Source organism: Solanum pennellii, chromosome 3 (assembly GCF_001406875.1).
Source record: "Solanum pennellii chromosome 3, SPENNV200".
Taxonomy (NCBI): Eukaryota; Viridiplantae; Streptophyta; class Magnoliopsida; order Solanales; family Solanaceae; genus Solanum; species Solanum pennellii.
Genome location: NC_028639.1, coordinates 75167996 through 75188668, shown reverse-complemented (window position 1 = coordinate 75188668; position 20673 = coordinate 75167996). Strand labels below are relative to the sequence as shown.

The 20673-nt window shown below is 32.8% G+C and overlaps 2 protein-coding genes across 2 annotated transcripts; one reads left to right on the top strand and one right to left on the bottom strand.

Annotated features, from left to right (window-relative positions):
• Positions 1–6513: 6513 nt before the first annotated feature.
• Positions 6514–14441, top strand: LOC107014738 (exocyst complex component EXO84B-like). The gene is made up of 7 exons (XM_015214789.2): positions 6514–6681; positions 9911–10008; positions 10223–11276; positions 12076–12585; positions 13465–13653; positions 13742–13878; positions 14073–14441. The coding sequence occupies exons 1-7, from the start codon at positions 6514–6516 to the stop codon at positions 14233–14235; spliced, it is 2319 nt and encodes a 772-aa protein (XP_015070275.1). The 3' UTR covers positions 14236–14441.
• A 1769-nt stretch (positions 14442–16210) lies between these two features.
• LOC107012529 (receptor-like protein kinase) lies at positions 16211–20026 on the bottom strand. The gene is made up of 2 exons (XM_015212395.2): positions 16878–20026; positions 16211–16775 (listed from the first exon to the last, which is right to left on the bottom strand). Exons 1-2 carry the CDS (start codon positions 19843–19845, stop codon positions 16429–16431), a joined length of 3315 nt encoding a protein of 1104 aa, XP_015067881.2. The 5' UTR covers positions 19846–20026; the 3' UTR covers positions 16211–16428.
• Positions 20027–20673: the final 647 nt, after the last annotated feature.

The window sequence follows — 20673 nt, the reverse complement described above, 5'->3', positions numbered from 1 at the left end:
AAAGTAATTTACTATTATTTAAAAACTAATCGAAGAACCAAATAGACAATATAATTCACGAATTAGCTCCTATAATATGTTATTGAAAATTTTACTTCTAATAATTTATAATTTAATTTTAAAAAAAAAAACTAAAATCTTAACCTAAAATAATCTGAGAAGAGAATCTTATTTTCAAATCCAATAAAAATAATTCATCTAATTAATTATTTTTTAAAAAATAGGCAATGGAAGTACAAAAAAAATTCTCAAAAACCTATATATCAATAACTATTATTTAAAAATAAATAAATAAAAGAAAGCAAAAAGAACAAAAAAGAAATGGAAGAAAAAGGTAATTTAAGGAAAATATATAATAAATAACATAAAGATGAGATTACGGGAAAAATTAAGAAAAAAAATAAATATACCCTGAACTATCATAAATGGTGTTCAGATATCCTCTGTCATACTTTGATATATTGGTGTCCATGTCATGAGATTACGGGAAAAATTAAGAAAAAAAATAAACATACCCCTGAACTATCATAAATGGTGTGCAGATATACTCTGTCATACTTTGGGATATTGGTGTCCATATCGTCCAAAAATTAGAGCATATATATTATTTATACTAATGGACATACACATGTCATAATCTTATCCACCGATTGATATTTATTAAATATTGGATCGACGGATAAGATCGTGTCACGTGTCCCTATTTAATCTTCCGTTAGAATGAAAGACATATATGCTCTAGTTTTTGAGTGGCTAGAGCATTGATGTCACAAAAGTATGATAGATGATAATTGTATACCATTTAAGATAATTTGAGGATATATTTGTTTTTTAAAAAAATATTAATAACATTAATGGTGAAATGATATAAAATTTGGCAAAATGCAAAATCGATAAATTTTCAAGACAAATTTTGAGCAATTAATTTTTTAAAAAAATATAAGAGAAAACGTAAAAACATTTTTGATAAAATTAAATGATACTTGAATCAAGAAGAGTGTCATCATTTTTTATTTTTAACTTTATTATTAGGAACAGGTATAGATCTTTAAAAAATGATCTATTCTTTTTATAGAAAATAAAATTACGTTAAGAAAATATTAACGTATGTTTTACAAAATTATAATAACTAATTCCTTGTAATAAATAAATAAAAGAAAGTAATTATTTTCAAAATGATTAAGGAAATGATATAAATGACATAAATTATCATATAATAATTGTTGATGTATATAATGAAATATGAGTACCGTTGATATTCTTGTAAAATTTTAAAGTGAGACTTGTAGTCTTTTAAAATGAAAAAATGTCAACAAATTAAAGTATAATTAAAGATAAATTTAAAAAAATAAAATAAACATTAATTAAAGGTGGTACATGCAGAAAAAGAGGAAATGAATAAAAAAAAGTTTAAAAAAGGGATTAGAAGAATAAAGAATTAATGTGAGCATTAATTTAGAATCCTTTCAAATTATAATTCACAATATACATTTCTCCTTATTCTCCTCTAATTTAATGTGAATTTAATAAATAAGATAATTTTTTTTCTAAATAATTCTTCTTTATCACTCATTATTTTTTTTATAAGTTTTTCAATCAGAATGATTTTTTTTTCTTAATATAATTTTTTTTTAGAAAACATTACAGCACAACATTCTTTAAAAAGTATTCTTTTTAAAGATAAACATTTATTACATGACTTTTCTTCTTATATCTATACTAGAAAAAATTATGAGTTATTCTCTCTTTCTCTTTTCATAAATAAATTACATTCTATCATTAGAAATAGAAGTGACAAAGCTAAGGTGTCCATTTTTATTGATTTTAATACTTTTTTTTTAAATAGGCTAAATATAAATAATTTTGAAAATTATTTTTATATGTATATATAATTGTAATTATACAATAATTTTGAAATGTAAGATTCTTGACATATTTTAGATTCCTAATAACTTTAAAAATAGTCCTAATAATTTTATTTTTGCATTTGATTGGTCTTGATTATAAATTTTTTATATCTTTTATCCTTGAGGTTTAAACACATAATTATATGCTCAATTATTAGAAATATATTTGTTTTTTTTAGTAAAAAAGGGAATATGGTACAACTTATAATGTAGAACTAGATGAGTATTGCCCGTGCTGTGCACGGGCCCAATAATGCAAATTATAATGTCTAATTAATATAACTGTTTATATCATTCAAAATTTTATTAAATATTTATTTGATAAATCATAATATTTATTTAATAAATCAGTTCGATACCGTTCTGTTCGATTGATTCGGTCAATCTTTCATATTCTTTTTACACCCCTACATACGATCATATATATCGCACTTACCTATTACTTTCTTTAATACACTTGTAAAATCAAATCCAAGCGTGTGTCATTGGCTCATTACACTATCCGACATCCTATGCTACATGATTAACACAACGTATCACTTTTATACCAGGTTGGTACTTCGAGGTTTGCACCATGAACACATAAATCACACAGCGATATGAAAAATATTGTCCATGGCCAAAATATTTTGTTGTTTTGTACTTTTCAAAGAGTTGATTCCTATTCCAAAAAGAAAAAAAGAGATTAAACATTTCGAAATAGAAAACGCTAAACCAATAAAATTCATAGCCACATTTAATAAATTACTATAGAGAACATGTGTGAGAGAGAGATAAAGCAAGACGACGTGTTCGATCAAATCAAGGAACAATGAGAAAAAACTACTTACGAGTACTATACCCAATAGTCAAGACTTCAAGTTATACTCCTTTAGAGAGGGGTCAAGGAGGGCACAAAGTTAATAAAGGCCAAAAAATGTATCTACAATCTAAGGATACATCAAAAATTTAATTCTTTCTCAAAAATTCAAATATAAAAATTATTTTTGACATTTTTAAATAAACATGATAAGTAATAATAATAAAATATCAGATGTTCCCGTGATTATTTTAACATCATGTCATTCGAATTAAATAATTAATTGAATGGTATTCTTTTTCTATTTTATTAAAAAATCATTCAAGAAAATGGATTAAAATTATGAATCTCAATATATTGAAAATTTTCGTACTGATCCATCTATTTATTAATTTTAACTACACTTATAAATTTGTCTTAGGTGTTTAACAAACAGAAATAATGACCTACTTGATAAAAATTAAATGAATCTTCTCATTCTTTACAAAATGATAAAAGGATTAAAAAAATTATAACTTTACATTTTGTCTTTATATTCATTAAAATTAGGAGAACAATCTAGTATTGTAAGGAAATAACGTTTTTTTCAAACTAATTTATATACCTGATGGATGAATGTTTTATCTCAAATAATGAGAGTTTAAAAATATCAACAAAAGTTAACGTCATATATACTGCAATAATTTAACATAGGGTAGTTAAAACAATAATTTACATAACTTGCTTAAAATGATATTAACTGATGATAAAATAATAGTAATAAAATAAATATATGTTTCTCAATTAATTAGATAATGACATATATGTTTTGGAATTATACATAATAAGAGAAATCAAATCAACTAGATACTTCAAAAATTAATTTTGCAATCCAAAAACAAAAGCAATGCCATGAAATTTAAAAGTCTAAAGAGAACTAAAGGAAAAGTCATAACATGCTCTGAAATTTTTTAAAATTATATTCTTGAAGAGTTTGCTCACTGGATACATTCATTATGAATTAGACCTTTTGAGAATTGAAATTGTGATTGATATTAGATTTAACATGTTATCTGGTCCATTATCATTTTCATAAGAATGTTTGAATAATGTGGATCAATTGAATTTCGTTTAAAATTTGTTATATATACAAGTCTCAAAATGATGTGTTCATACTAAGAAATAGTGAATTTTACTTTTGTCTTATAATTGTTTTACAAAAGTAGGGCCATCATGTAGGGAATTAATTAAAAATAAAGTTCTTAATGTTGAAAAAAAATTGTGTTATTAATCTTCCTAATAAGAAATCTATATCAAAACATGTATTATTTAGGATGCAAATTACAAACAAAGGAGGTGACAAATTTATTGGTATATGACATGAGAGGGGAGAGAATTGAGGAGTGGATGAAATGAAGAATGTGTTAGTGTCTATTTACTTGAGTGATGGATTTAGTTCTAAAAAAATCTTATAATTTATAGTTCTAGAATAATCAAGTAATTTATACAGGAAATTTAGTCACTTGAAAAAATATTTTGACAAGTTTAAAAATAGAATTTATAGAATTTTAAAATGAAATATATATGAAATAACCATATTATCTTTGATTATCCTCAACTTCATACTTTTTATATAATAAAAAAATATCAAATTTTGACCCGTCAACTTTAGATTTAAATTAAACTTACGTTAGTTCACTCTTCAGGTTAATATGTTTGAATCAAATAAAAGTAAAAATTTGATTATATATTTTAATGAAGAACTACTCATATATAATTTAGTAAATATTTTTAGTTTACTTTAAATACAAATATACCATCCTATTCATTTTATTTGTACAGTTACTTTACAACATTTTTTAAAATATTTTTTTTAATAACACAACTAATTTTATTTATTCTTTAATTTCAATCTAATATATATTATTAATTTATTACATTTAGTTATTTCCTTTAGGTGTATTAATTAGAGCAAAAATAAAAATAAATGTAATTAACTATATATTTTAAATAATGAATTTTTATATTAAAGTTGACATTTGTAGTAACTATAATGAATATAATAAATATCAATAATTAAATTAAAGTGATAGTAAAATAGAGTAACGAGTAAATATCACAATAAGTCATAAAAAAGTGAAGTAATAACAACATGAGTTAATGATAATCATAATAACTAAGAATATTTCTAGAACCATTTAGTTTTCTTGTTATCATTCTTGATAGATTTTTGTTTGCATGAAGTTATATTTTTACCTTTGATCATTATTCACTTCATATATAGAAAGATGTTTCTAGAATTATTCATTGTTCTTGCTTTTTTTCTTAATAGATTTTTGTTAGAATGAAATTATATTTTCATCCGTGATCGTCTTAAATACAAATATATTATCCTATTCATTTTATTTGTAAAGTTATCTTTTAACAACTTTTTCTATATTTCAATCTAATATATATTATTAATTTTATCACACTTATTTATTTTCAAGTATATTAATTAGTCAAATAAAGGTAAAAATAATTAATTCATAATGTATTTTTATATTAAAGTAGGCATTTTTGATAAGTATAATGAGTAGAAAAAATATTAAGAGTTGGATTAAAAAAGTAATAATAAAATAGAGTAATGAACAGATATTACAATGACTCACAAAAAAAAGTGAAGTAATAACAAAATAAATTAATAGTAATAACAATAACTAAAGATGTTTCTAGAACTATTTAATTTTCTTGTTATCATTCTTGATATATTTTTGTTAGCGTGAAATTACATTTTTACCCTTGATCATTATTCACTTCATATATAAAAAGATGTTTCTAAAATTATTTACTATCTTTTTAAATATATTTTTGTTAGAATAAAAATGCATTTTTACCATCGGTCGTCCTATCACTTCACTCTTCTATATAATAGAAATATCATACTAAATAGGATATTAGATTAACTCTTGCAAGAGACAATAGCTCATAAAAAAAGTCATTATCATTTAATAATATAGGCAAGTTTGTAAGAAGGTCAATAATGTCGTCCAACGGAAAAACAACTAGTATAAACTTATTTTGAATTAGATAACAAGCCAATTCGTCTCTTGAATTGGTCTTATCTTTCTAATAGTTGAATTTTGGACAATTTTGACTTTAAATCAGTCTTTTATATTTATTTTTTCCACTTCAAGAATGTTTGGAGTTGAGAATTTGAGGGAGAGAGGTGAATGAAAAGCAGTTTGCTACACGACATAATTAAATTCAAGTGTGATAATAATATTTAATTTAATTAATTAATTTGCTATTATATATACAATTTTCCTAATATTGAGTAATAGCAGTAACTCAATATTAAATAATAGTGTGATAGTTCTTTTATAAAATAAAATACTAACATGTAGTAAAATATTAAATAATAATAGTAACGGCAGTTAATTTTACACCAAAATATTAGTATGTTAATTTTAATATCAAAATAATGTGATGATAGAATGTAAAACAATTTGAGTTGTAAAGGGAATGAAAGGTTAAAACGAAACAAGCAGCCGGAAGGTAGGGATGGGTACCGGGCGGGCAGTAAATAAAGATAGGTAAGAGAAAGAAAATTGGGTAGGCTGGCGATTAGCGAACCAACAACACAATCAAACAAACAAACAAACAAATTCTTTTTTTTTTTCTTTTCTCTTTCTACGAACAACTAATAATCTCCTCTTCTTTCGTCAATCATGGCGATGGCGATAACAACTCTCACCTTAGGATTAGATCTACCCTTTTGATTTTCTTACGTCTTTCCTATTTTTGCTCTATATTTCAACCCTAAACATCCGCCATTAAGATTCACTCATGGCTTCCGTCAAATCCTCTCGTTCAAGAGTTCATGCGGTCACTCAGTCTAAAGGAATCAACAAGGATACCGGCCCCAAGCTCGAAGAAAATCTTAACGTCTTCAAATCCGACAATTTCGATGCTGATGCCTTTGTCCAGTCCAAATGTCTTTCTCTCAACGAGAAGGTACAATTTCCTTACCTTTTTTTTCCATATATATATATATACAATTCAGTGCTCAATTTCACCCCACGTGTGATTTAACCAAAAAAAATTATTGAGTTTTGTTAGTTTTAGTGGATCGGAAGGGTTAGGATTATGAATTTACGACTGCCAATTGATGAAGATCATTCATGTTTTTAACTTAATATTGAACGCACTTTACCTGCATCACTTGGATATATTTACAATTCCTTGATTTCAATAGTAACTCATTCCAATTAGTAGATGTCATCTCAGTATCCTCAATTATTTACAATAATGCTAATGTTGATTGCCAATTTCAGCCCTTCCACTGAATTTACTATGACTTGTTGCACGAATTGTGGTTATATGGAAAATGTTGTTGGCAGTTGAGGAGTTTACCTTCCTCGGAGCTCCATAACTTAAGAAAATGTTTTTTTTTTTTGTAAAAGGAAATTGGTAAACGAAGTGGCTTTTTTTTAGTCTATAACTTGTTTGGAGAGAAAAAGAGTGACAGGAACAATTGAAGCATTATCAGCTCTCATAAATCTCCCTTCTTGTTATGCACATCAGACGTCATTTCATTTTGGGGAGGTGGAGAGGAGGGAAATGTTTCAACCAGTGTTATCAAAAGCAAAAAGCAGAAAAAAACTCTTAAGGTCTGTTGGGCTATAAGTGCAATGGCAAATAAAACACAAGAAAAAGGCACGAAGGGAGAAAAAATATAAAAACATGTATTTTTAGTCCAAAGCTATCAATTATAACCATGAATGACAGATACATGAACAAAGAAATTAAAAAGAAAATTATGGTAAAGTGAAAAATCAATAAGGTCAATGAAGTCAGTGAGAATCATGATATCAGGTTAAATTTCAGAGCAGACAAAAATACACTAGGTGTTTTCTTCCTTTTGGTGCCAACTTTGATGGATAGAGTTACCAGGTATCTGCTGGTGGTGGGAGGTATTTCGTGGATTAGTTGAGGTGCGTGCAAGCTGGCCTCAACACCACGGTTATAAAAAAAGAAGTGAAATATCAATTGTTTAGCCTCTTCTCAATGGCAAGGAAAAGTATGCCTTAGTACCTTGATAACAACATTGAAGTGCACATTAGCAAGGGGAAATGCTCAACACGTTTTGAGGCTCGTTTCAAGGCTTAATCGTGCTTTTGACAATACTGGTGTCAACGTGAATCCTTACAGGGGTATAATATAATCCCTTAGTGCATTTTATGTGGGGAACGAGGCTGAATAATTTGGTATTGGAGACCAATTCCATCATTCTGTTTTTGGATGCAAAAAGTAAGCAAGGATGAGTCATCTCAAAACCTTTAATCCCAATGTCACTATTTAATACCGAAGGAGGTTGTATTAATAGCCAGGATGAGAGTCTTACTGTATTGGAACTTAAAAAGAGTGATAACACATATTTTAATGACAAATTATAGGCCTTTTATTTAACCAAATGTTTATTCAATCAGACAAACTCGTAAGTTTCTTATTATTAAGTAAACTAGTTTTGTACAGTGACATTCCATTTCAGTTCCTCAGAAAAATAAGTAAACTAGTGTTCTTCACAGAATATCGCAGCAACAAGAGGGTACTGATGGTATGTAAAATATAGCTAGCTTATCTCATGTATGTAAGGAGTATATGAAGTCCAAGGCTATACCTGGATCATTCGGCATTCATACGTCCACAAATCTTTAAGTACTGTTGATACGTGATTTTTATAAACAAAATATGTTCTCTCCCTCTCTAAAAACATCCACGATGTCTTTCTAATCAAGCTATTCAAAACATGCAGAAATGCATAGTCTTCCTATTTTGTTTGTCCCTGTATTTGGATGTTGTTTTTCAAATTTCCAGGTGTTACCACTTTTCCAATTTATGGATTAGTTTTTAGGGTTTCATTTCCCACTACATTCTTTTTACTTTATAATTTTTTTAACTGCATTACCAAAATATTCTTAAGCCTTGTGATGATAGTAATTAGTTACTTTTAGTAACCAATAAAAAAGAGTTAAATTTAGTATCTGATGGCACTATATGTGTTTTTGGTTTTATAATTAATAAATTTAGAAAGTTAAGTGAAATAAAAACTAGATTTCATTTTCTTACGACATTTGGTCAATTGTTTTCTTATCAAAATATTCATTAATGGTGAGCCAAATACATGACATGTTTAGATATTCTGATCCAGAGTTTCATTTTTTTTTTTTTGTTAATCAAACATATGCAAAAGATCTTATCCGAAGATTACTTACCCAATGGCTTATACAAGGTGAGGATGACCCATCCAAGACGAGAATGACTAATCCGGAGATGTTCAGTCATGAATTTCTAGTTCATGAGCCAAAACACGCTCTTATTATGAATAAAAAAATAAGCAGCTGCTCTAATACTTATTATTGCTACTAGTTTTCAAATTCTACATTTCTCCATCTACCTCCTTGCTTCCACCTATATTCTCTATTCTATGTTGGAGGAGCAATGCCACAAGTTACAATACCCCTTGCTACTATGATAAATTTCATTAGCACCATTTAGTGAGTACCACTCTTAGTTTTGAAACATACTCTGAATGTTGTGCCTTCCACAAGACATAGATCAGTGCTGATTCAGCTCTGTATTTTAAAGTAGAGTGCTGTTGCAGCTGGTTATGGCACTCATTTCTGGTATCATAACTTCCGTTAGCATCTTAATTTGCATGACACTTGTTTTGGAAAATGCCTGAAGTCTGTTCCTGCCACAAAGATATATAGCTCTTCTGACTCAGCTTCATAATACATTTTCAAACTTCTCAGCTTCTATTTTGTCCAGTCAGACCACATCTAGATTCTAGAGAGTTGGCTATAGGTAGTTGCAGTTGACAAGTTGAAGACAACCATGTATCTGGTAATGAGTGAAAGATAGGGATGACAAATACTTCCAGAAGCTAGTTTCCCTCTACCAGATGTTGATTGCTCTTTCTCTTTCGTGGTCGTAATATGGAGGAATGAATATTTGAGATTAGGGGAACAACTAATTCTTGGGATCTTTTAGGCTTTAAGCTTTGGAGGGGATTCGGCTTACTTGACTAAATTGTTATTTGATCTGAATATGGTTTTGTCTTCGTGAATATGGTTTTAACTTTGAATTCATATTTGGGCATCCATGTTTTTCACCTTGGCGTTTTAAATTCTTGCGCAATGAATGTGGTGAGTTGTTGATAGAAGTTTCCATCAATTTACAGGAAATAAGGCAGCTGTGCTCCTATCTATTGGAACTGAAAAGGGCTTCTGCTGAGGAAATGCGCAGAAGTGTCTATGCCAATTATACAGCTTTCATTCGGTGAGTCCTTTATATAGCAGCTACAGACCTATTGTCCCAAACTGAAAACGCCTATGAAATAAGAGAAGCTTCCCATTGAGAATGATAGTTTTACCTGCTACTGCCTTTTTAAACTGTTGCTTGCATATTCTTTATCTATAGTGTGTGACAGGCTGATAGCTTTGCTGTTGTGTTTGGTCAGTGCTTACTTGTTTTGTATTTCATTTACTTGCAGCACATCAAAAGAGATATCAGATTTGGAGGGTGAACTCTCATCCATGAAAAACTTGCTATCTACTCAGGCAACTTTAATTCATGGTTTAGCTGAGGGAGTTCATATTGATTCTTTGTCTGATGTTGTTCCCGAGTCCACGTCTGATAGCTCTCCTACTGCTGACGTTAGGGAGCCTTCAGACCTAGAGAAGTGGCTTACGGAGTTTCCTGATCACCTGGATGTTCTATTAGCTGAAAGGAGAGTAGATGAAGCCTTGTTGAGTCTTGATGAAGGAGAACGCGTAGCATCTGATGCAAAAGAGAAGAAAACGTTAGGTCATGCTGTGCTGTTGTCACTACAAACTGCCATTGCTGAACGTAGGCAAAAGCTGGCTGATCAGCTTGCTGAAATTGCCTGTCAACCTTCTACTCGTGGTGCAGAGCTTCGTGCTGCTATTTCAGCTCTTAAAAAGCTCGGGGATGGCCCCCGTGCTCATAGTTTGCTCCTTAATGCACATTACCAGAAATACCAATTTAACATGAAAAATCTTCGTCCATCTAGCACCTCTTATGGAGGAGCTTATACTGCCGCCCTTTCTCAGCTTGTATTCTCTGGCATAGCTCAAGCAGCCACCGATTCATTGGCTATTTTTGGTAAAGAGCCGGCTTATACATCCGAACTAGTGATGTGGTCTACTAAGCAGACTGAGGCATTTGCACTTTTGGTCAAAAGACATGCATTAACTTCATCAGCAGCTGCTGGTGGCTTACGTGCTGCTGCAGAATGTGTTCAAATAGCTTTAGGACACTGTTCCTTGTTGGAAGCTCGTGGACTTGCACTTTGTCCTGTGCTTCTGAAGCTTTTTAGACCAAGTGTTGAGCAAGCACTAGATGCCAACTTAAAACGAATTGAAGAAAGCACTGCTGCTTTGGCAGCTGCTGATGATTGGGAACTCACATATCCACCGTCTGTTACACGCACATCCGGTAGGTCAGCTGGTGCTGTTCCTGGTTCTACAGGGGCATATCAGCATAAACTTTCAAGTAGTGCGCACCGATTCAATTTGATGGTTCAGGTAATGTCATTGTCACAGAATTAGTGACCTGATAAAGATAAATGTGTAATATATCCATCACAAGCACCTGCTATTTGTGTCAATATACACAACGACCTACTTTAGGTGCCTTCCCTGCTGCACTCTTGCTTACTTTACTTTTCAACACCTTTGGCCTCCACCATTTATGGTTATGTCCGTTTTTAGTACTTCATGTCATGTTGAAAGATATTTGAAGATTGCGAGTGAAGCACAATATACCCTTTAGTCCTCCATCATGTGCTTAAATATGTCAGCATAAAAGTATTATTCAGCTTTTCAGAAGACAATTATTGTCGTCTATTTTCTTCTATCTGCTAGTTAGTGGTGTTTTGAGTGTACTTACATCATTAGAGGCAACGGATCCTCCTCAATATGGTCATGGCATGGCATAGATTCAACATAAAACATTGTAATAACATGTCTCTCCTCTTACCATCTCAAGAATATAGATCTGAATTACTTTAACCTTGTATATGCCAACCTTTCCTGTTTATGCAATGCATTTTTTTCTCAACTCTGTTACTGCTTGGCTGTAGATGATCGACACAGATGATTAGCTAGATCTTACTTATGTTATATCAAAACAACGTCTTTTAATTGTTTTTATTGGTTACAGTTACTTGAGTGAGTGTTAATCTGTCACTTATCAGATTTATTTCTCTTTGCAGCATGAAACCTGCATTCTATGTTTTTAAGCAATCATTTTGTGTATTATGTTGCAAATGGCCCTGATGTCTTTTACTTAATTTAGTTTGCTACTTTCCTACTGCTTATCTAGGATTTCTTTGAGGACGTGGGACCATTGCTAAGTATGCAGTTGGGAGGGAAAGCTTTGGAAGGTCTATTTCAAGTGTTTAATACTTATGTGAACACACTTGTAAGAGCATTACCTGGCTCCATGGAGGAGGAAGCCAGCTATGAAGATTCAGGGAATAAAATTGTTAGAATGGCTGAGACTGAAGCTCAACAAATTGCTTTGCTTGCAAATGCATCTCTATTGGCGGACGAACTATTGCCACGTGCAGCTATGAAGCTTGCTCCCTTGGCTAATCAAAAGGATGATCTTCAACGAAGAGCTTCAGATAGGCAAAGCCGTCACCCTGAGCAAAGGGAATGGAAAAAGCGTCTGGTGAACTCGGTCGACAGATTAAAGGATAGCTTTTGTCAGCAACATGCCCTGGATCTTATTTTCACTGAGGAAGGGGACAGCCATCTCACTGCAGAAATGTATATAAACATGGAGGGAAATGCAGACGATATGGAATGGTCGCCTTCTCTAATATTTCAGGTGCAGTTTCTCTTCCTGTGTTTTCCTTGCTAGCACTATGAGTCATTAAGTTGTTCAACTACTAAGTATGCTGAAATACTGATGTCTTTATTATGTGTTAGTTACTGCAGCATTAGAATTTGCACTTGCCTCTTAGGCTCTTAGCAAACATGAGTGTTTTTTTATACTTAAATCATTAATACTTTAAAAAACCGTGTAAGAGCTTAGATCTTCATGTTTATAGATACTTATTAACACTAAGGGGTCATTTCATGTGATGGATAGGAAAAAAATAAATCCGGGATAAGGTTTTAGTACCCCTCAATTCTTTGTTTGGTTACCAAGTGTAGGATAACTTATCCCGTGATTGAAATTATGACTGGGATAAGTTATCCCTACTTGTGTGGGGAATACTTACTTATCCCGGGATAAAAATGTATAATAACAAAAGTACCCCCTTAAACCCTCTTTTATAAACAAACAACTTATTCTTAGAGGGTATTTTTGTAAACAAACAACTTATTCTTAGAAATTATGTCATCCATTTTATTTGAATATGACAAACCAAACAATCAATAAAAAATAATCTTAGCATAACTAATCCTGTCATAACTTATCCCATTATAACTAATCTCAACATAACTTGTCTTCAGACCATATGACCCTGAGAGGACAATGTAAGAGTTGAGATCTTGGTTCCCTGGGTACTTAATTATTAACAATATGATAATCTAAGCTGTTGTGCAATGAGCACCACTTTTTCCTAGTATCTGTTTGTCTTTTGTTTGTATGATTTCAACTTAATGTTTTGGTTTGGTTTTTCTCGAAGTTCCAGTGGTTGTTTGTGTTTACACATGATCAACTGTGTGTGTTTAATCTATGTATATTGCAATTTTCCAGGAACTTTATGTCAAACTAAACAGAATGGCTGCCATAGCTGCTGATATGTTTGTGGGAAGGGAAAGATTTGCTATGTTGTTGTTGATGAGGCTTACAGAAACTGTCATCTTGTGGCTTTCACAAGATCAGAGCTTTTGGGATGACATAGAGGAAGGACCAAGGCCATTGGGTCATCTTGGTCTTCAGCAGGTTCGTAGTTACTGGTATCCACTAATCTTGTTTTTCTCTCCACTGCCAATATGTTTGTAACTTTATGTTTACATTGAACTTTTTGTAGTTCTATTTGGATATGAAGTTTGTCACATGCTTTGCTTCGCAAGGACGCTACTTATCTAGAAATTTGCTTCGGGTTGTCAATGACATAATCTCTAAAGCTATGTCAGCCTTTGCTGCAACAGGGATGGATCCATATAGGTATAAACTCTCTCCCTATTACCGAATTCTTATCTGACTGTGAGTACATTTTGCAATTCATTAAAGGGTTTGGTTCATCAGAAGAAAATGCTCTGTTTATTAGTAGTATGATTTGTGGTATATAGCTTTGCATTAAGGGGGTTGCTGCTTCAACCTAATAGTTTGGTACTTGTGAATGATTTTCATTGCTGCAGTGTTCTCCCTGAGGATGAATGGTTTACTGAAATTGCTCAAGATGCGATGGAGAAGCTGAGTGGAAAGCCCAAAGTTGCTAATGGGGAAAGGGACCTGAACAGTCCAACAGCCTCTGTCTCAGCCCAATCTATGTCCTCTGTCAGATCTCATGGGAGTTATTGATGTATTATTAATTTTTCTGTTGTAAAATATGTGATGTCGACTTGGTTAGAAAATGTATTGATAGAAACTTGTGTTGCGTTGGCAAATTTGTAGATTGTGGTGGATGGTAGTGGATTTAGGAAATTCTTTGTAGTGTTGGCATTTGGAATTTGTATATCTTGATTTGATTATTTGATCTCTAATTGAAAGACGGTTTGTCTCTCGTATGTATGTATATGTTCCCGTTGGGATGGAAGCCCCAATGGCTATGAAGAGGCCTTTTTGCCATCAACTGGAGGAGTTAGAGGTATAGAGATAGAATCTCAAATTCACCAATCACAATTTGGTCAAAAAGTTGTAGCTATTTGCAGACATTTTGATGAGAGATCTGTATCATCACCATAAGATGAAGGTACAATTAGTTGTTCAGAAAATTCTATCCAACCAACAGATTTGCCAACAACTCATAAAATATTGTTTACCCCCCTCCCTTACATACAACAAAATCAAAAAAGATATACAAATCTTGGCACATGCATCATAGTACATACACTGATGGCTATATAAGAAATAGGGAAGAATACTTGAGAGTGTTTATGAATTGGTCAATCTTCCCAATTTCTTCATTCTTGTCAACACTTCATTTTGACTACATTTCCATGTCTTCTCATCAACAGAAAAGATCATTAAAAACTGTCTATTGGTTTCAGCTTAATTTTCACTGCTCCAAATCAATATAAAACATTTGTTCATTAGATATTCTTTTGCTTATTATACTAAATGGTCCTTCGAATTTGATGTATATAAGACAAGATGTAAAATCATACGTAAATTAATTTTGAATCAAGGTCATTAATTCATTTTTGTAAAGTAATATTTAAACGGGTGCTATGAAATAAAAGGCATCGTCACTATTCATCGGATAATGATGATGAAAGTGTTGTCAAGCCATAGTTGATTTTCCCCTACCAATTACTCTATTTATCACAAAATTTTATTATTCAAAGTAAAACTCTCAAGTCAAATTCATGTACAACTATTCTACTTGATAATAGTCTTCACTTCACTGGTCCCAAAATATATGCCCCTTTTGACATTTATGTATGTATGAACCTTCTTGTCTATGTATGTATGTACAAGAAAAACCATGTCATACTCATAGCTAAGCTGTAAATTTTGAGCTGAAGATGAATACAAATGTAAACTTAGTTAAGCATCCAAATTCAATGATGTAGCCAACCATATAGATTTTTCCATTCTAGGAATTGATTGGCCTTTGGGAGATTTAGACGCCAACAATTTCTGATTCTTTTATATTATATTGTTTGCTTGGCTCAAGACTTCAATTCTCCCATATCCAGGAAGTTTCATAGCATATTTAATTGTTAACTTGTATGCATATATACAACAAAACACATGATGTCCCTATATAAGCAGCTGAGATATAACAACACTCTCTACTTAATCAATCCTAGCTTGAAGAAGCAATGAACATCTCCTTCCATTTCATTCTTGTGGGTCTCCTAATTACAATGACTTCCGCCTTGTGTTGCTCTGCCAACAACTCTGTCATTAGCTTTCAAGTGGGTGTGATTCTTAATTTGGAGGCACAGGGCTTTCAACTCCCTCACAATTGCCCATTCTGACTTTAATTCACGTCAATCCAAACTATAAAACAAGACTGGTTCTTCATCCAAAAGAAATGTAACTGATGCTGCTGCTACCGGTAAATTCTATTTTCCTTTAACCACTTTTTGTCAGAAACAAATCTGTGCAAATGTCCACTGTCCTATAATAGGGAAAGAATCTTCTTTAATCCAGAACCACACACTACGCTGTAGTTGATAACAGGAATTCCTAGCTTTATAGGGTATCAACCTCAGATCATCATGCCTACAACAACATATATACCTGTTATAATGATGGGGTCGGGAGAGGGTAGAATGATCTTAGACCTTATCCCTACCATGTAACGCTAGAAGGAAAAGAAGCAGTATAATCAACTAGGTAATAAGATAAACAAAGTGAAACAAACAATCAGGTAATACTAAGAACAATGATATTCCTTTCTTTTTTTTCTTTACTTCAGCTAGGGTGGAGCTAGAAGCGAGACATCAAATATGTACAAATACTAAATTTAGAACCCAGTTACTACAGTCATTGTCCTAGATATTATAACCCATGAAGCTGGAATCCTCACTCTATCCCTGCTAGCTAGTACTTGCTTCGTATACTCGAACTTGACCTTGTTAATAGCTTGACTACCTCTTTCATTGAGGGTCTTTTGCTGACTTCCTTCTCTGTACATCTAAGAGCTAGTGAAAGCACTTCAATTACTTGTTCCATGACACTTGAGTCTATGAATTCGTCCAAAAGTCTTGGATCCACAATCTTCTCAATTTCTTCAGTTTCTGTCCAAACAGACCTAACCCAACATACAATATCTGTATCCCCATAGAGTGAACGGTCCAACACCCTCTTTCGAGTTATAAGTTCTAACAGGACAATGCCATAACTATAAACATCCGACTCCTTGCTCTTTGTAGCTGCAAATGCAGTTTCTGTCAACAAAAACAGACAATATTATTTTTCTACAGATGACTAGATCTCTAAAGAGACAGCTAACTGAAAGGAAGCTTGAGAAAAAAATGATAATTACATACCTGGAGCCATGTACCCAACTGTGCCCTGAAGGGCATTGGAGGCGGAAGTTGCTGCAGACTGATCCAGAAGCTTGGCAATACCAAAATCTGATATGTGAGGCTCCAGATCAGAGTCCAACAAGATATTCATGGGCTTGATGTCTCGATGCACGATGGCAGGATCACAGTCGAAATGGAGATATGACAACCCTTGAGCAACTCCAATAGCAATTTGGTACCGAACACTCCATTCTAATGTTACAGGTGGCTTAGTCTCATGGAGAATATCATGAAGGCTCCCGTTCTCCATGTAATTATAAAGAATCAACCCATAATCCTTTCTCAGCCAGAAGTCTTCTAATTTGACAAGATTGCGGTGCCTAACCTTTCCAATTGTTTGAATTTCTCTAACCATACTTCTGCTTCCATCCTTCATACCAACAAACACCAGCTTTTTCACAGCATACACTTTCCCTGGACCCAAGATGGCCTTATATACAACTCCATGAGCTCCCCTCCCAATGACATACTTATCGTTTAGGTTTCCAGTAGCTTCCAATACTTTATTAAGCAGGGACGATGCACCTTCTTGAGCAGAGATTGCAACTCCTTTCCCAGAACTTTTGCGCCACAGAAGCATGTAAGCAATTACTAGGAGTAAGGAAATGGTAAATATAAGTGCCCCAAGTACAATCATTGCCGTTTCTGCTACACTTAGGTGCCTTCCATTGTTTGATTGAAGATCACAGGGCCTTAACGTGATATTCTCAGGGCAATTTGAGCCTTCTTCTGGATCACAGTGCACACAAAGGCCCGAGTTTCCCGAGAAAGAGGTAGGAGTTGAGTTGAGGAACTTCATCAGATGTGCAGGTACTGGACCAGAAAAGAGGTTGTCTGATACATTGATGAATAACAATGAATGCATTCCATCAAGAACTCTTAAAGTTCCAGAAATGTTATTGCCAGCTATATCTAACTCCTCCAGAAAAGTAAATTTTCCTAGCTCCGCAGGAAGTTCACCTGTCAACCTGTTACTACTCAGATTTAAACACCTCAGTGTTTCTGTTGATGCAGTCGCAATCGCTGAATGAATTTCCCCACCAAGTGCATTTCCACCAAGCTGCAGCTTGGAGAGCTTCTTGAGTGCAAACAAGGAGGTGGGAATACCTCCTGAAAGATTATTCTCACTCAGACTCAAAATGGATAGCTCCTCCAAGCTTCCAAACACGGATGGGATCGATCCACTCAGCAAATTATGACTTGCATCAAACTTCAACAGTCTCTGCCAGTTTGAAAGTTGAGATGGCAGTACACCTTCCAAACCATTGTACGACAGATTCAAACCCTGGAGGTTGGCAAGGTTTGCCAGCTCTGGTGGTATAAATCCTGAAAGCTTATTCACTGATAAGTCAATTGATGTAGCATTTTCAAGATTTACCAAACTTGGAGATATTTTCCCACTGAAGCCATTCTCACTGAGATCCAAGAAAATAGGATTTATATTCTTAACAAAATCTGGAATGGCACCTGACAGATTATTTTTTTTGAGAATTACTCTCGTCAAAGTATGACATTGTCCTAATTGAGAAGGAATGCCACCTTCAAGATGATTATAACCTAAAAGAAGCTTCTCCAGTTTCTTTCCAAAACAAAGATTAGGTGGAACAGGACCTGTGAAGGTGTTGTTTGTGAAATCTAGCAGCGTTAGACTGCTGTTGATCCCCAAACCTTGAGGTATAACTCCGGTAAACTGGTTTTCAAATAAGGATATGTTCTTCAACTGTTTCAACTCAGTCATTTCAAGAGGTAACTCCCCAGTCAGGTTGTTCCGATAGACAAGAATATGTTGAAGACTTTGAATCTTCCAAATAGTGCGGGGAATCTCACCACTCAATTTGTTGGAATATAGAGAGAGATACTGCAACTGGGTGAGTGATCCTAGTTCACTAGGAATTTCACCTTCCAGTTGGTTTCCGGGTAAATGTAATTCCAGCAAGGCCTGGCACTTTCCCAGCTCAGGTGGTATTTTTCCAGAGAAATTGTTGTCAGTAAGGTAAAGTTTCTCCAACTTTGTGAGCTGGCCCAGAGTAGCAGGAATAGGGCCACTTAAACCCGAAGAAAAAGCAGCAAGAACTTTTAGGTTAGTAGAATTCATCAAAGTTGGTGGAAGTTCCCCATTGAAACTATTGGATGACAAGACCAGAGTGTCGAGATGTTTGTAGTTACCTAAACTGAAAGGGATCCTTCCTTGTAGACTATTATTGCTCAAGTCCAAATAAACAAGGTGTTGTAGCTTTTGTAAACTCTCAGGCAAACTACCAACTAAATGATTATCATTCAAATACAGTTCTTGCAAGTTTGTACAGTTTCCTATGGAAGAGGGAATTGGACCGGACAAGTCATTCTGATAAAGATAGAGAGACAAAAGGTGAGTCAAGTTAGCAATGCTGGATGGGATGGAACCATTTAACCTGTTTTGGCTAAAGTAGATAGTTTCCAAATGTGGGATAGAAAACAAGGAATGAGGAATATTACCAGTGAGTGAATTAGAGAAGAGGCTTATGTAGGTTAACTTGTGTAAATTTCCAATGTTTGAAGGGATTTCTCCAGTAAAGGTGTTGTAGGATAGATCCAAGTAACGAAGAAGAGTGCAGTTAGTGAGGTGAGAAGGAATGGAGGCAGAGAAAGCATTATAACTCAAGTCAATGGTAAGCAAGTGTTTCAAATAAGCAATTTCAGGTCCCAATTGACCAGAGATATCATAGCCAGAGAGGTTCAAAGAGGTGACAAAGTGGTTGTCATCACATTCAACGCCAACCCAAGAACATGGATTGGAATCTGAAGCATTCCAAGAAGAGGGTACACCAATCCAATGACTAGAAAGGGAAACTAAAGCGGTGCCATCACAAGTGAGACCACACACAGCAAAAGCCGACACAGAGAAATAGCAGCAGTAGAAAAAGATCAAATTTTGAACAGCTATCTTCATAATCAAAAATGTTTTTTTTTTGGGGGGGAAAGGATATGAGTTGTAGCATTTGTGTAGGAAGAAATTTAAACAAATTGGGAGTTTTCTTGGGTTCAAGTGTGAAAAGAAATGGGAACATGTTGAAAAATCACAAGTATCTATTTTAACTACTTAATTCTTTATTCAGAAAAGCATACCATACCATTTTTTTTAAGTTCACTTTTATTTATTTGTACTATATATACTTCGACATCACAACGTCCATTTAAAAATTTATTATTCTATTAAGTTATATTTTAAAATATAATTATTTAATACTGAACATAAAAAAGATTTACTAATATATCGTTTATATAATACCAAAAATGACGAACAAAAATAAAAATCTAATTAAAAAACACTGATATTAAAGAAATATTCGTAAAATAGGGATAGATGGGGTGGAACTTGCCAGAAGTATTCCGGCAGAAATGGCCCACAATTTTAGGTGTTTGTGGACGACTCTTTTTGACCTTGTTTTACTCAATCAATTTTCCATTGTCCCCAGGACCGACTCACTCTAACAACATTCCATTATTAACAAAATGTAGACACGTATACCAATAAACTCTTACCATTCTTGGTGATTTCAACTGTGCTATATATAAATTACCCCTTGTGTTAAAAAAAAAAAGAAGACTTTAATCTATTTCAAAAAAAATCACGTGACATATTTAAGATCACAAAATTAAAAAGACTAATTTTATATATTTAACATAATTTTTTAATTTAAAACACATGATCAAAAGTCTTTTATTTTTTTAAACTTCATATCAAATTAAACTAAATCATATTTTTTGTGACTCGAAA

Bases quoted from the DNA above. Each gene is read 5' to 3' on its own strand.
- LOC107012529 (XM_015212395.2), bottom strand. From the start codon at position 19,845: ATGAAGATAGCTGTTCAAAATTTGATCTTTTTCTACTGCTGCTATTTC. The intron at 16,776-16,877 runs GTATGTAATTAT...TTTTGTTGACAG, and splicing joins AGTTGGGTACATGGCTCCAG to AAACTGCATTTGCAGCTACA.
- LOC107014738 (XM_015214789.2), top strand. From the start codon at position 6,514: ATGGCTTCCGTCAAATCCTCTCGTTCAAGAGTTCATGCGGTCACTCAG. The intron at 12,586-13,464 runs GTGCAGTTTCTC...GCAATTTTCCAG, and splicing joins CGCCTTCTCTAATATTTCAG to GAACTTTATGTCAAACTAAA. The intron at 13,654-13,741 runs GTTCGTAGTTAC...AACTTTTTGTAG, and splicing joins GTCATCTTGGTCTTCAGCAG to TTCTATTTGGATATGAAGTT.